This window comes from Mycteria americana, chromosome 3 (genome assembly GCF_035582795.1).
Source record: "Mycteria americana isolate JAX WOST 10 ecotype Jacksonville Zoo and Gardens chromosome 3, USCA_MyAme_1.0, whole genome shotgun sequence".
NCBI lineage: Eukaryota > Metazoa > Chordata > Aves > Ciconiiformes > Ciconiidae > Mycteria > Mycteria americana.
The window spans coordinates 97,330,142-97,346,647 of NC_134367.1; the positions used below are offsets into that span (position 1 = coordinate 97,330,142).

A 16,506-nucleotide genomic window follows, 5' to 3' on the forward strand; every position below is an offset into this window, starting at 1 on the left:
AGAAAGAAAATTATTTGAACAGTATGAGAAAGGACTGATAAGTTGTTTAGGAACAATCTAGACTATAATTTTTTCTGCTCAGAAACTCCTGGTCAAAGATCAGAAGTAGAAAAATGGAGGTAATTTGGTAGGATATTTGAGTAGGTCTTAAAAAAGGATTTTAAGAAGATAAAAAGATCTTATAAGCATGTTGTTCTTTCATAGGTCACAAAGCTAAATGAAGCTGAAAATGAGCTTTCTGAGATAACACAGAAGCTGAAAGCTTCAGGGAAAGGTAAGGCATGCAGTTTATTTGATCATAGTGCTTTCTGTAAGGAACAATAAAGAGATGAAAACGTATCTTACGGACTTCTGTCTTAAGTGCTTTTTTTTTTAGCGTCCACTTTTCACAAAGGAATAGGAAGATTTGCAGGTCACTGAGTTAACTGGAGAGGATACTTACACTCTTCGTACAATAGTTTATGTACTCTGTGTGTATAGTCACTTGCTAATGAACACAGCTTTTTCCAAAGCAACCAACATCTAAGTTAGGGTAAGGAGGTGAGTGTACAAGCTCCTGGAGCTTAAGAGGGTGAGCATTATTACTGTTTATCTGCCCATATTAGTGAAACTGAACCAATTTGAGGAACACTTTTTTCCACTCCCTCCAAAACCATTTATAAGGGAAGAGCAAACAACTGACAGAAAAGACATTCTCTTTTATTTCACTTCTCTTACTGTAAATGCACCTTAAAAAGGAAAGGTGGGAAAAGAGAAATGTGGAGTCAAAGCAGTGGACGCTTAGCCTGTATGTTCAGTGAACTTGCTAGTTTATGAAGGTGCCATTCAGGTTCTAAGATTATGCCTTTGTGTACAAAGGCAGAGCCTTTCCAAAGTGGTGTCTGGTAGTGAGTTAGATTTAAAAGCATACTGTACAAATAGCTGCATTTTGCTTTCTGTTACTGATGATGTCTCATGAAATAAAAGGAAGGCATGAAGGAAATGTGTTTAGGCTGGTTCTTCATACAAAAACCTTTTTAACAGAGTTGGCATTAATAAAGGTTGCAACGTCAGTTTGTCAGAAGAGTTTCTCTCCAGGAAGCCTAGCAGCAGTCTGACGGCTGGGCTATCTTTTGTGCATTATACGGGTATGTTTCTTTCTAGTAATTCAGCTCCACACCAAAACTCATTTGTATCAACATTTTTGTTGGTGATTGATTATACCAGATCACTGTTCAGAAAACAGTATTGTTCCACTGAGCATTCTAACTGATGGGTCGGTTCAGTGTGTTTGAAGGAATTGTTTTCAGCATGACTGTTCTGATAAGTAGTTAACGATTGACTAGAAAGAGAAGCTAATGCTTTATATTGTCTGAGACATGTAATTCCAAGCTTTCATATGTTATGCTGCCTTTGTTTCTGCTGATACTGTTTCTCAACAAGGCTTAAATCATATTGTAGTAGAGGCTGAGAGAAGGAAGAATCAGTTAATTTATAGACTTCTACTAACACCATAGAATTCTGATATATATTTTCATGGTTTGGTAAATTGTAACTGGTTACACAGCTAGTTTAGAGCCTTGAAAAAATTTCAGTCTCAGCACTTACTGCAATACAGAGTAATTCAGTATTGGATGGGAATTTCATAGAACTAGGCCAGGGCAAAACATAGCAAATATTGCATCATCAATTGCTTTGTGTGTGCATGTTCTAGATACTTGTGTTTTCTTTTATTTCTTTGGATGCTTCGGGTTAATCACAGATGTTGAGTACAAGTGTAAGCCAGGAGCATGCATATTGATCATGGGTGATTCTTACCACTGTCATGAGTTGTCTGGCAAAGCTGCTGCGTTACATACAGTTCTGAAACCTTAACGCACTTTTGCTTGCTCTAAATGATTATTTGTAGCCTAAGGGCAAGCATGTAGAGAGACCAATGAGTGAATGACAGGCTAAATTGCAACACCTTTTACCAAGCACTTGGAGAAATTAAGTGGTTGTCTGAAAAATCGCAGTAGAAGTTCACAAATTGTACTCTGGAGTTCTTCAGAACTAATTACTGATGGACTGACTTGGTATCTTTCATTCACTAATGCAGCTGAATGAAAATCAAATACATAGAGCTCTTCAGTCTCATCTTTGGTTGCCTGTTCAGAAGAAAATTATCAATAAGTTGATGGTGCAGTAAAGACCCCTATAGCTTTTTTCACTGGAATATGAAGTGTAATAGCCATGGCTGATTCACCTCCTAGCAATGTGAAATTTTACTTCAATAGTGTAGAAAACTGCTGCAACAGATACTGAATGCTAACAGTAACCCTGTAAGCTGAACTACCTGATCTTAGGCCCTATTGGTGGAATCAAGCAGAGAATCCTGTTTGCAAGAGGGGTGATCTGACTTGCCGAAGATCACTCACTGACTGAAGTGCTTACACTGTTCTGCAGCTAAAGAAGCGAGCTGTGGAACTATACCTTCAATTGTTCTGAATTATCTGACTGGACACTAAACTGTATCTTTGAAATTTGGTGTTTAAATTAAATTATCGTTCTGCTCAGCTCCTGCCTGCTAGGAGTTTCAGACTGTTTGTTAACAATACCTTTTCATTGATGTTTTTTGTCTTGGTTCATATAAATAGTTATGAGGGAAAAGAAGAGTATTTCTATCTGTATTTCTTTTATGACGTGTTTTGTCATCATTTATATTTGTATGGTGGTGGACGCTACAACTGTTCCTTATCTTTTGAAGCCTCCTAATTCTGTGTATCTTTGAACAGTTACTGTTGTGGCTTTCATATATTTGCAAACTGTAAACTGTGTTTTGTTCTAGATCAGAAATATCCTTTTCAATTGAGTCAATTTGTAAACATGAGTCTAATAAGACTTTTCTCTAAATATTTAAAGTCATGTGAAACTGCTTGAATATGTACTCTTAACAATAACTCATACTGTTTTATTTGTACACATTTAAAATTTCAAGTGCTACTTAATTAGCTTAAGCTGAACTGAAAATAACTCATTGGTCATGTAATTATGCTTGCGCATATATACATAAATGCTTATAGTGCAGCAAATAAAGTGGCAAATCCAGTATTTTCATATAATATTAAAAGGCAGAAGACTGCCTATCAAAAGGCTTGTTAAAATTCTAGCAACAACATTTTTCTTTGTTTGACTCAAAGTTATTTTTGAACACCATATAAAAACTTCTGAGGCATCGTTCAAGCCCAAGAAAGGAGTTTTCCTGGGGTTTTTTGTTTGGTTATTTGAAATCCATGTGTAAGAATTCTGTATTTATTTTTCTTAGTCATTAGAGCTTTAGTTTTTCCTCCTGAGTTTTATTTTAATTAGTCAAATATGCATAGAATTATTAATATTTGAAATCAGGTGGAGTAGAAAGACTGTTGTTGCTCTTTTCAAGTACAGAGCAATGTTTTCTTGTTAGAAAATCCAGTCAAAACAAAGGTAAATTTTGTGTGATTGGCTTAACATATGAAACTATTCTTGTATGCACTCAGTCATCCAGGGGTAGGAGGCAGCATCATGTGTTGATTAATTTCGAGCTTTGTAAATGTTACTAAATAAACATTCCAGGAAAGCCAGAATGAGATTCCCCATGAAGTGGTGTGGGATTCTTTGTAGCTGTGTTTATTTTAGTCTGTGACTACAAAAAGAACCCATAAGCCACTTTTTTAGGGACAGCAGATCTTGAAGTGAGATGAACAACCTAGAATTGAGACACTCATAAAGAAACATTCAATTTTAAGAGAGGCTTTGTTAAGTAAGTCGATTAAAGTTTATTGTCAGGCTTTTGTTAGGAGAAATGCTTTCATCTTTCCAGGGCTAGCAACCTCCATTATTTCACCATTCAACAGAATCTTGCAGGGAGGATAGCTGTTCCTATATACCTTATTCTCTAAAGATAGGACTTGATGAATACAGCTCTCATCTCCCCACCCATAACAATATGTATCCTCTCTTTATCTTGCCTAGCCCAGTCCCAGCCAGCGGCTCAAGATTCCTTGGATGAATTCATGACCGAAATAAAATCAGGATGCGCCTTAGACAGTGTGGCACGGAAGAAGCTTCACTTGCGGTCGTTTGAACTGAAGAAAGAGCAACAGAGACTGAAAGGGTTAATAAAGCTTGTCAAGCCTGCAGAACTGCCTGAGCTGAAGCCCCAGTAAGTCTTGGCTAAAGTGTAAAACAATTACTTTTACTGTTGTTATCCCTGGGCAGTTGTGCAAGCCCAGTAAGTGGACAGCTTTCCAAACACAAAAGCAGGACGGCCTTCCAAACTCCCTGGCTCATCTCTTTAAAGAGCCACTGTGCCTTTTGGCTGTTGCAGCATCTATGGTTGAGGCAGATGCACCACAACACTGGAGTAAGATCTGCCCACGCTGGGAGGATGAGAGGGGGATGGGATTGGAAGCATGGTGTCAGCTTTTTTAAGGTTTTTTTATTTTCCCCCAACCTGCATCCAAAAGGAACTGAAGAATTTTACAGGTATTATGTACAACATGAAAACCACTTTCACTCCGTAAAATGTACCTGGAGGTCAAGTGTAGTGGTTGTTCAACTACTGCCTAGCAGCGCTACTGCAATTCAAGAGGTCGTGTGCTGGGTTCATCATTTGCTAGTGGCAGCTTGATTAGAGGTTTAATTACTTAATTAATTTACTTAAATTGAGGTTTGGCCACCGAGTGTTTTTATACAAACATATATATTATATATATATGTAAGTACATGTGTGCAATTGAATTTGAGGGAGTCTGTGTGAGATAGGGTTTGTTTGGGGTTTGTTGTTGGGTTTTTTTGGTGGTTTTTTTTTTTTCTTCCTGTTATGGCAAGTGTCTGAATCCTACAATATGTATGTATGATGGAGAAGTCATCTCCTGCAGCTTCCTCCTTGGATGCTGCAAGTGAGAGAGAAATGAAAGGATTTTTATATATCCACTTCTAAGTTGCAGATTTTTTTGCGTTTGTAAATATAAGACTTGTTTGATACTTTCTACACTATTTTCCTTTGTATCTAATTTTTATTAGGAGTGGGAGTTACAGTCTGGAAGCAGAGAGCAAGCCTAAAAAGATTACCCTGCCTCTCTTTGGTGCAATGAAAGGGGGGAGCAAATTTAAGCTGAAAACTGGAAGCCTAGGGGTAAGTTGGAGTCAGTTGGTAAGTGCAGCGAATCAGATGCAATTTCTCAGACACCTTCTCAGGCTACGGAGACTGTAGGTGGCAACCATGTCTTCTCACATGCATGGAAACAGCATGGAGGTGCAAGCCTGCAGCAGTGGAAGGTGCAGGGCAGCAAGCACTGGCTGTTGGATGTTGTTTGCTGCCAGTAGTTGCCATTCTGTGCCCTTGTACAGCCCGTCTCCTGGGGCACAGCTGGTCAAAAGGCAGTGGATCAAGTAGAGGCAGTCTGGGGAGAGGCTGAACCACTGCTATACCTCAGCAGCTGGTCCTTTACTTTCTTTTGTTTTTCTTGTTCTTATAGCTAAGATCATATCCAATACTGATTCAGTTGCCAGTGTCCCTGTTATAAAGAGACTGCACTCCTTGTCTATGGACTGGACATATTTTTTCATCTTCCATCTCTACTAATAACTTTTCCTTGAAACCTAACTATTCTTCATCCTGACAGTGTTTCCTTACCAGCCGTCTCTATGACAGTAATATGTGTGCTTTTTCCTGTAATGAGTATCTGTGACATCTACCTCCATTTATCTTAGCACTGATGCACAAGTCTTTCTCCCACAGAAGTTGCCTGTTAAGCGTCCAGACATCCCTGAAAGCTTGTTAAAAATGAAAGATGATGGACCGGAGGAGGAGGAAGAGGAAGAAGAGGAAGAAATGGAGGAGGAGCAAGAAGTAGATGCAATAAACAGCAGAGCATCAAACCTGGAAATGAAAATGACAACAGAAGAAGAAACAGGAAAAGAAACTAATGCTCCCGATGGTTCTCCTTGCAATAACAAGAGTCTAGACTCCCTTCAGGATGGTAAACCATTGGTTTTGATTTTTCCGGTAATGAAGCTGAGTCTGTTACTGCTGATTTTTTCAGAGCTATGTGAGTCTCCTAAGGTTTGAGTCACAGGTTCTCCAGCAGATTTCCTTTCCATAGATTTTTGCCATGAGTCCAGAGTCTGTGTGCCAACAGCTCAGTTTCATGTGGTTCTGGTTGAAACTCTGCTTGCAGTCAGTTTTTCATGCTTTGCTGAAATAGAAGAAATCTCCTGGACTCAAGAAAGGTCCTATTTTGATAAGCCCTGCTTTCATTAGATTGAGTGTCCATATGAAAACAACTACAATGTGTTGTCGGCAGGGAGAGTGACTTAATAAGAAAACAAATGTCTGTGTAAAGCTTCAGATCTGTTTGTAAGGAGGAAAAATAATTTTAAAAGTGGTAGTGGAGAGGTATCTTCCTTGTATCTGCGTGGTTTATCTCCGGTCCCTCCTTTTCTATATCAGCTTTTGATGCACTTGAAAACTCAGTAATAATGTTTCTCACTAAATGATGTGTTTGATGACAGAAACCTAATTCTAACTTTTTTTTCTTAATGGTGGACAGGTTGTTCTTGAAAAGTATGTTTTAACCAGTCACAAGTTTTTCTTTAATATTGTATTGCAATAGACTTGGTGGATTAAATAATTTGTAGGACTTTTGAGAGAAGAGTTCTTCCCGAGACAAATGTAGTTAACAGTTCCCTTTTGCACTTTGTCTCAGGGATGCTAGTGCTCTACTCATCAGAGTTACTGCAGAGTGCTCACCTAGCTCTTTCTTTTTTCTTTTACAGGAGTTCACTTTCTGCCTGAGCCAAAGATACTAAGGAATAAATCTCAGATGGGACCCTCACAAGAGAAATCTCAAGGTGAGCAGTACAATTTAGACTCTATTGTACAGTACCATGTGGGTTTAGAAACTGTCTAAAGGACTTACTGTCTTTTGTCAGTAGAAGGAAACTGAGCCTAATCTAGAGCCTAAAGAATCTAGAACTGAAATGAAGGATTGTTTTTTTGTTTGGGAATTGGTAAGTGTATGGTGAAGACAGGTCACTTTAACTATGTTTCAGTTCTCCTTGCTTTTCATAGTCATTAATTGCTTTGAGATCCTTTGTTTTAAAAAAATAGCATGAGAAGAGAAGAAAAATTATTTTAATTTAGGAGCATAAACATAATGCTTTCCCCCCCTTTTTCTCTTGCAGTAGCTCTTAACAGTACAGAAGGACAGAACTTTCTTTTATAAAGTGACAAATACCACATAACGTTAACTAATGATCTGTTAATGACCCACGTGACCCCTCTACATGTACACAAAAAAACCCCCAGATCCTCAAAACGAAGACTCTTTGGTGTACTGAGGAGATCTGTACGAATGTTCTATTTTTTCATAACTCGGACTGTTACGAATGTCATCCTGGCCTCATCATCTCATCCACAGACTTAAGCCACAAGACTCTCAATATTTCACAGATTAAGTGGCAGAAAAACAAGGCATACTTCTGTCTTTTCTGTATTCCTCTCACCTATGTTACTGTAAAGTTGAGGGGTTTTTTTGTTTTTTTGGTTGGTTGGTTTGGTTTGGGGTTTTTTTGTTTTTTAAAAGCATGTTGGTCCTGCACATTTTCTACTGTTTCCTTCTAAATAAATCACTGCAGTGATTACAGATAGAGAGTATCTTTTAGAAAATAAACATCTACCATTAACTAAAGCGTGTTACAGAATCCCAAATAGAGGACCTTATTAAAATGCATTCAGGTAGGTGACTGACAGTGTATTAAACATAAGTTAATATATCTATGAAAAAGATGTTCAGCAGTCTTAAGTATGAATTTTATTGCAGTGAGCTGTCTTGGATTTCCTTTTGGATGTATCCATTTTTACGTGAACTTCCTATAAGATTATTTCTGATAGAATTGGTCATTTGTGATGTGTCATAAAACAAATCTTCTTTCTTCCCAGCATCTGAGGCAGTATATAAGGAACCTGAAGAGACATCTGAGAAAGTTAAGAAAATCAATAGCTCAAGCAAGGTCAGTTATGACACCATGGCTCCTGCAGCTTAAGAGTTTCAGGAAATCATTTAGTAGGCTCTTTTTCAGTGAAATAGTAATAGTTTGATTGAGTATGACTTGGTGATAGTATTGCATTTCTGCTAAGACCCAAATGTAGAACCACACACTGCCCTTGGACACAGATTTTGGAGTCTGCAATGAAAAGGTAAAGCACAACATTTCAAGCATGGATAGAGGCTCTCAATTCAATCACAAATTTATTTTTTCACCTTTTCACTTGGCAGTTAGCCTCTGCTAATTGCTTCTTCTCCTGTATCACAAGTGTTGTAGATACAGGTGCTCTCTGAGCTTTGGAATGGCATTGCTAAACTTTCCTTGGAGAGCAGCTTGGGAAGCATGTATTGGCTGACACAGAACATGCTGTACTAAAGTTGTAGCTAGTCTGTATTGCCATTATCAAACCTCATCCTTCTCTGTAAGATGTGGAAATAGATTAGTCTAAGAGATTATTGTCTTTTGCAACCAAATTATTACTAAATTTGAGTGCATGTACCAGATAATATTCCTCCTGTGCATAAGATTTGTATTAAAATGTAAAGTACATGAGCCTTGCACATTTTGGGATGCAGGCAATTGTTGCCTTCCTGGAGCTGGGAAGGGACTTCTCTGACAGCGTGCTTTTAGCCTAATGATTATCGTGAGGTTCTTCCCTTTAGAGTGCATCCCACCCTTCTGCTGACTGCCATCAAAGATTATTACTGTACTTGGTGGGCCATGAGTTCTGACCATTATGACAATTTCTTTGTGGTGGCCTTCTAATTTTAGCGCTGCATCGCTTCCTTAAAGAAACTTAACTCCCTGCAGCCTGTGTGTGCTAACTGCTGCCTTGCTAGTCCTGGCAAAGGACCCAAAGATTGGGTAGGCACAGCCTTTAGAATTGTGCTTTGTTGCTGGCCTATAAAGCACGTTGATAAAGAAAGCAAGAGTAAATTTACACTGCTAAAGCCCAAGTTATACCATTTCTATGAATATGGGAGAACAAGGCAGTTTCTCATGCCGAGGCAGTCAAGTCAGCACCTCTCATCAGCACAGAGTTCACTCTAACACTGAGCATTCTCCAAATGCCAGATGGCTTAGCTCTCTCCCATCACAAATCACTTTTTCCACATGCTGTCTCTGCCTTTGGGCTCAGATCTTGCATGGAAAATATCAACCAGAAGTCAGCTTTTTTTTTTTTTCCCTTTTAATATTTGAGGAACAACTTTGAATCATGCAAAACTGGAAAAACAATTTTAAAGTGACTGTTCACAAGCCATATTTAAAAACTGTTCAACTCTGCAGTCTAATGTTCTGGAAGACATTAGTCTTCCAAAAGAACTGTTTTAGAGGTTAATTTGGGGAAGGAAAGTTTTTGAGGGAATGAAAAATTGCTTCAACTGCATAACTTAAGACTGTGTCATGAGTAGTGCACTACAGAGTAATGCAAATGGGTGCTGAGTAACTTGGCTACATTTTGAAATCTTAAGTCTTGCACTCTACAGTTGTATGAATTTTTGATAGCTACCTGCAGTTGTTGAAAACAAAAGTTCTTGAGAATATGATGCTGATGTGGCAAAACTTAAAAATCTAGGGACAAAAATACATTGCTGTGTCAACATTTGAATTGGAAGTGACCTGTTTTGGTTTGCTTTAAACACTTCAGTGATGCCAGTGAGACCTGAAAAAATTGGGTTTTCTTTTCTTTTGAAAAACTAAGTTATCCTTATATAACAGCTGAACTTTTATATACTCCAGTTTGAAAGTTATCTTAAACCCGAAGTTTTCAGTGGGATTGCGCACTGAAATCAGTAAAGCACTTCTTGAAAATCCTACTCTAAAGCTTTTCCCTGCATAAAGAAATTCTGTGTCGAATGACACTACCAAACATTAGGATGACAAGATTAAACTGTCCAGAAGTGGACAGGGGGCAATGGTTCTGTTTTGAGGGGGAGAGTGGACTGGATGACCTCCAGAGGTTCCATCTAACCAGCATTTCTATTATACTGTGACTCTACTGGGAATAAACTGGATCTATTTGAGGGTTTGATTTCTTCTTTCCCTCTGTATTACTGTTTTCATCCCTGACTCTTGTAGAAATAACCCTCACCTTTCAGTATTTGTTTGAATTAATGAGAGATTTAGTGGCTGTGACACGTTGCTGGAGGGGTGCAGCACCTTAAAAATCTTTTCTCCTTTTGCAGGTCCAACAACCTTTTTTTTCCTCACAGTACCCAGATGATGACCCAGACTACTGCATATGGATTCCTCCTGCAGGTATCAACCATTTCCTTACTGTTTTTAGTCTTACAACTCAAGAATCTACCTAGTAAGTAGTCAGGGTGTCCTTCTAACTTATTGGGAAAAAACTAATTCAGGAATACTTTATGCAGAACCTGATGTTTTCTGGCACGTTATGCCCCATATTTGTTGTATGGCCATGCAAGTCTTGCAGTGAAATACAGACCATATCTGTAGTAGCTTCATCTCAATGGACAGATACACCTGCAGTTTGTTTTTCAGTTTTGTAACACCTGAGAGAGCTAACTCCATTCACACATAGCGATATGATGATCTAGTTGAAAGACAAGTTCAAACCTTCACCAGGGATAAATGCTCCAGCAATCTTAGTATTCTCAGTTTTCATAGAAGTCTGTGAAATCTGAAAATCTTCTTTGCAGATTTTTGCAAAAATCATTGGAATACAAACTTTGGGTCATGTGTTTTGGAGAGAAGTGTTAGTAACGCTTTGGTGAAGGAACTGAATAATTGATGCATGCATCCAATATATGTTAAAGTTGAACAAACTTTTTACTTTAGTTGCAGAGTGGTTTTAGCTAAGTGAGGGTATTCTTAAACAGTGTAATGAATTTTCAGTTTCTCTAAAATGGAAAATGAATTTTCATGCACTGAGGTTTTAATAGTTCAAAGCTTAGCTTTTATTTGGTAGATTCATTACTATAATTTTTGTAAGGCTGTTGCAGGCTTATAATATAGATAGACTCCAAAGGAAATAAGAAAAATGAGAATAAATTTCACTGAAGAAAACTATAATCTGGTGAATAGTCCTTCAATGAAAAGACTGTACTTCTCTGGCATATGAATCCACCAGAACAAAATACCTGATTCAGTAACTCCGAGGTCTGATCTGGGATAGCCAAGCAAGCTGTGTCCATAAGAGGGAGCTTCTTTTTCTGTCTCTGCCTGCTAATAATCAGACTTACCTTCTGTCTAAGCTGGCATAATGAGGACACCAGGGAAAAAAAAGAAAAAAAAAACAAACCCACACCAAACCCAGGAATATATGATGTAATCTTGACACTATTAGTAACGTTAAGAGGAATTATAAATATAAATCAAAAGACTATTGGAATTGTAATAAAGTATGACTTACCCTCTTTGTGCTTGTCTGACTGGTGCTGCCTAGAGACTATTTCATACTTGAATACAAATTTATCTTGGATGAGGGGTAAAAAAAATAATGCAACTCTTCCTCTGTCCACTAGGTCAAAGTGGTGATGGCAAGACTCATCTCAATGAAAAATACGGCTACTAAGCTTCAAGCACCCCAGAGTCTATCTGAGGTTTGAAGGACTGCTCTATTTTTGGACTCTTTCACCACACGTTAAGTGAGGGATAAAAGAGTTGTTTTTTTCAGACGCTGTTCCAAATTCAAGGGCATCAGCAGCCACTCTGGCTGTTAGCTCTTCCTCTGTGTTCTCTGTTTGTTTTCTAGATACTTTTTTAAAAGTAAAAGCCCACATATTCTTCTGTCTCTTCCTCCATTTTTAGCCTCGTCCTTTTTATTTGGCTTAAACTGTAGGTTCATTTTTCCTTTTGTAAATAAAAATATACAAAAAGTGTTAAAAAATACACCTCTGCATACTTACAGGCTTGATAAAATTTATTCATGTTGGTTTTATGCAATTAAAATGAGAAACACTACTGGTTTGCTTCTGTTGCTGCTGTTTGAAAATACTGCCGTGGTAAACGCAACCCAAAACTTGAGGGGTGGGGGTGTTTTTTTTTTTCTTTCCTATGGAGAAAAACTTCTGTTTTGAAAAGAAAACTGTTTTCACTCCTCCCTGGTGCAGTTGCTGGAATACTTGGTATGGAGTGGACTGGAAATGGTGGGTGTACGCTGTTACAAAGGGGTAGAAACACTGAAGAACTGAAGAGGCTGGCACTGCTTATCTTGAATCAGAGGGTAACAGAGGAAACGAGGGAAGGATATCCTGGAAAAGTTTAATGAAGCCTGTTGTCCTGTCACACCACAAGAGCAAAGCACCCTCTTAACGCAATTTAATTTATCACGGGTATAGTTTCGAATGTCTGTATAATTAGGTTATGAAATTCTTTGCCGTCAAAGGCTGTTGGAGCTACGACTAGAGCAAGGTTCAAAGAGCGAACAGGCAGCTTTATAGCGAGGTGGCCGTGACGGCGGCAAACGCTTACTGGAAGGAGCTAACCCTTTTCCCCGTACCCCGCAGCCACCGGTGCGGGAAGCCCCCTCCCGCCACAGCAATGGCAGCCCCGCAGGCGCACAAGGCCAGGCCCCACCTCTTTTCCTAGTGCTCTGTGATTGGCTGCTTGCCACCTTATTGCTGAGCCGGTCCTACTCACGTGATCTCGCTGCACCCTCTGATTGGCTGCCCTTTCCCTTTGGACCAGGAAGTGCTCAAGTATAACAATATAGGCTTTTCTGTCTCTCCTAGGAATATATATATCTGAACGAGGACACCAATATTTATAAATATTTGTGGTGTTTATTTCTGGATCCACTTCCCATCTGTATTTATATATGTGCCTATTTAGTGTGTATATGCTATATATGCTAAAAAATGTATAATTGAAATATACATCCATAAGAGTGCGGGTATAAATTGGATAAACATTCTTTAGTAATGAAATTAATGAATAATGGAAGTTCAAACGTGAATGGAAGTAACTAAACAAAAGCACAGGGCAGATTCATGCCCCCCACTTCCAAGGCTGCAGATCAAGCCCTGTTGGGGTGTGGGGGGAGTTACAGAGGACGGGGGCTGTGAGTAAGGTATGGTTTACTTACCATAGCTTTACTTACTTTACCCAGGGCTATGGACCCCTCCAGGGAGCCACCAAGGGGCCACCAGGCCTGCCTGTCCCTGCCCAGCCCCCCTGGGCTCTCGGGGAGAAAAATGGATCTTTTCTGTTTGCTGCCCGTGGAGTCAAGCCTTTAATTTTTAAGTGGCGCTTTCCTCCACGCTGCAAGTAGTGGTAGGATTTGGGACCTGAAGAGCCCGACTCGGTAACATGGTCATCACTTGTCAGCTCACCTAAATAGTCACCGACTGGTGGGATCCAGTCCCCTGGATGACTCACAATTGTCCCAGAGCCTGTGTTGTGGCAAAGGCAAGGGTCACACAGGGCGTCTGAGGGATTGTCAAGCTCTAGGCACAGGCAGAAAGTGGCGAGGAAACCTGTAGAAATGCTAGCGTTGCACTCCAGGGTCACACGTCCTTTGGCATGCTCCCACCGGACAGTGGCCTTATCCTCGTGGATAAATCACAGGAGGGCACGTCAGAAGCTGGGGAGAAGGGATAACCGTACAACTCTGGTTCTTGCAGTGGTAGTGTTGGAGCAATGGAGCTCACTCCAGTTTTACCCCACAGAGAATGTAAAACTCTTTGGCAGCTTGGCATTTTGTAGGGTTTTACTTGATACGGTCAAGCTGCAAAATAGCATCTTCTTTCTGCCTGTAACCTTCAACATATTTAGGGTTTTTTTGTCAGCATCTGCACACCAGGCTGGGCAGCCTGAAGCTTCCTGTTTCTGGCAGAGGCGTATCTTTACATAATCGAAGGAAAGGCTGTTGCTCCTCCATTCAAAATGCCAGACCCCATAGGTTTCACAGACTCTGTAGCCCTTCTGCAGAGCCTTGTTGCAGTTCCAGGGCACACCAGGCATCTGCAAGGGACTTCTGTTTATCGCTGCGGGTGCAGAGGGCCGGGCAGGTTTCAGGCAAAGTGCAACACAAGGGAAACAATAGTTTGCCATTTATGCTCATGGGAAGCACAGGGAAAAAGAGCCCACGAGGTGGGTACACCTTTATACTTTGACCATCCCAAAGTAGGCGGTCAGTGTGTCGAAATTCTCAAAAAAAAGGACTTCTGGGTTCCCAAGAAGGTATTTTTTAGTTTTGCTGATGAAAGGATAGAGGCTAGCAAAATCACAGTGATGTATCTTTCCATCGGGGGCTGCTTTGTAGTACAGATAAATGGTATTTGTCCTGCTGCCAGAACACACATCTCTCGGGATCAGGGACTGGGCAGTTTGGTCCTGGCTAAGACCATGAGCTTCCCATCTGTTTCTTTTCATAGCGGCTCACTTGTGCTCCCATACAGATCTGATGATAAAACCTGCTCTCTTTAGGCAGTCCCTCTTTTGTTGCATTGTGTAATATGAATACCCAAAGGTGGTCCCCACCGGATGGTTCCAGGCATTTTCCTGGTAGCACGTAACAGAACCGTGGAAAAAGCACCCATTATATTTGAAAGTTGTTGTCGTCCCATCAATGATCGCTTAGCCATCCCAGAAGTAGGTTCCCGCTTGATACTCACGGCCACGTAACACGTGACAGGTTTGAATATTTTCCTTTTTGGCCAGGTATATATGTCATTGGTCAAATATCTCTTTTTCCTCCAACGATAGCCATGAACCAGTATGAGGACATGCAAGTAGCGGCCACCATATTATACAGAAAGGGATCTACACAGCGATAAACCTTCACCTTTTCAGCACTCCCTTTCTCATCCACTGTGTGATGGGCCATCACCATAATCTTATTTCTGTAGTCTTCAGGCCTCCCTCAAAATTTTTACATCTTGCTGGTAATAGTAACTCAGTTCTTATTGCAAGTCAAAGATCTCCTGATGGTCTGTGTAAATGTCAAGAGTTGCTTTTTTTTCCTTAAGCACCATGCTGTGCACCCTGTCATAATCCCGTAGTGGAAGAGGGCCTACATAACTTTGATTTTTCAGCAGCGTTAAAAAAATGGAGGCAGTAACTTTTGCAGCCCTTCATACCCAGCACTTAGGGAAGACTACTTAGTTTCATGGATAAAAAATTTAAAGAGTCTGTGAAAACGAAAACACCAGTTGCACATCAGTTTATCCCCATGGGTGATTAATTACACACCCTTTTTTTCTTTCAGAAGCTGGCTGACAACTGAGCAACCATCATAGCCTTTGGCGTTAGAGAAGCATAGCCCTGAAACTTTGTGTCATTAAGCAGCTCAGTAAAGTCCACGTGTCCTCTTAAGCTCCCATTCTCCTTCAGTTTTCCTTTCCACTCTTTCTTCATCCCACAGGGCATCTGGCACTAAGTCCATGGCAAAAATGTAATCTGGTCCATGTGCCCACTTTCCTGCATACATCCCGTCTCGTAGAGAAGAGAGCCCTGTCCCACACCTGGGGTTTTGATCGCGGGCACGGAGCACTGCTGCTGGCCTATGTTACAGGTCTGTTCACGGCACAGACCGTACTTCCAGCCTCTACGTTTGAGATGCTTTTCCACACGGATCTTGCACTTTTTCACGTAAAATCAGAGTGAAATAATCTGGGTTCCCCAGACCCACGCAGCAGTCTGCAGCTGGGGAACCTTCTTCTCATGGCAGTGTTAAGTGCACCCAGCATGCAGAGCCAGCAATAATATTTACAGCTATGGGTGTGATTGTAGCATGTATGGCAAAGCTCACAAAGGTTTCTCACCACAATTACCTTTCCTGACCTACACCATAATGATGTTCACTGGGTCACAGGAGGAAAGGGGTCTTGGGATATCTAGGACTGTTGCTTGACTTAAGAATCCCCCAACATTTTTTTCTGCTCAGATAGGAGGATGATGAGTATATTAACACGCAGCAGGTCCTCCAACAAGGGGATCCCACTTAGCACAACCGTCCTGTGCACAGACCACTCTGGTTTTTCATGGAGCTCTCTTGCTCTGCTCAACAGTTCTGCATCAGTTAGACCCCTCACTGCTGTAAGTGCTGTAAGACCTCCAACAAAACAGAGAAAACCATCACTGGTGGGTTTCAGCTCAATCATACAGCACCACTTTTTGTCTGTAACATTAGAACGGAGATAGGCTGCAGGGTCCTGCGTACCCCACTCCCAACAGCTTTTACTGTAAGAGTAGCCGGGCGGAAAGTCTGATCGCATCTCGGCTCTCTCTGACTTTGTACGAGTGTACTGAAACTTTTTCTGAATTTGTAGTGCTTAAATTAACAGTGGAAGACTCTAGTAGAAACTGTGCTTGCAGACAGCTTCGAGACAGAGCTGAGCAAAATCACCAGGATCGAACATCTGGCGTAAGTCATCAGAAACTTGCTGTACACCCCAAACAAGTGCTTTGTGAGCTTCATGCAGCAATGCCTCATCCGAATTAACAAACCTGTACTTTTTCGCGTACTGCCTAGCCCTGAACCTCTGGAAT

General features: G+C 40.4%; 1 protein-coding gene across 1 annotated transcript in view; it reads left to right on the top strand.

Moving 5' to 3' along the window:
- The window catches only part of SLC4A1AP (solute carrier family 4 member 1 adaptor protein), a 17,383-nt gene extending 5,452 nt beyond the window's left edge, over positions 1–11,931 (top strand). The window contains exons 7-14 of the mRNA XM_075496216.1: positions 205–274; positions 3,970–4,159; positions 5,023–5,134; positions 5,741–5,981; positions 6,778–6,852; positions 7,943–8,013; positions 10,236–10,308; positions 11,538–11,931. Coding sequence (XP_075352331.1) covers positions 205–274; positions 3,970–4,159; positions 5,023–5,134; positions 5,741–5,981; positions 6,778–6,852; positions 7,943–8,013; positions 10,236–10,308; positions 11,538–11,587 — 882 coding nt within the window. The 3' untranslated portion in view covers positions 11,588–11,931. The remainder of the gene's footprint in view (positions 1–204; positions 275–3,969; positions 4,160–5,022; positions 5,135–5,740; positions 5,982–6,777; positions 6,853–7,942; positions 8,014–10,235; positions 10,309–11,537) is intronic.
- Positions 11,932–16,506: the final 4,575 nt, after the last annotated feature.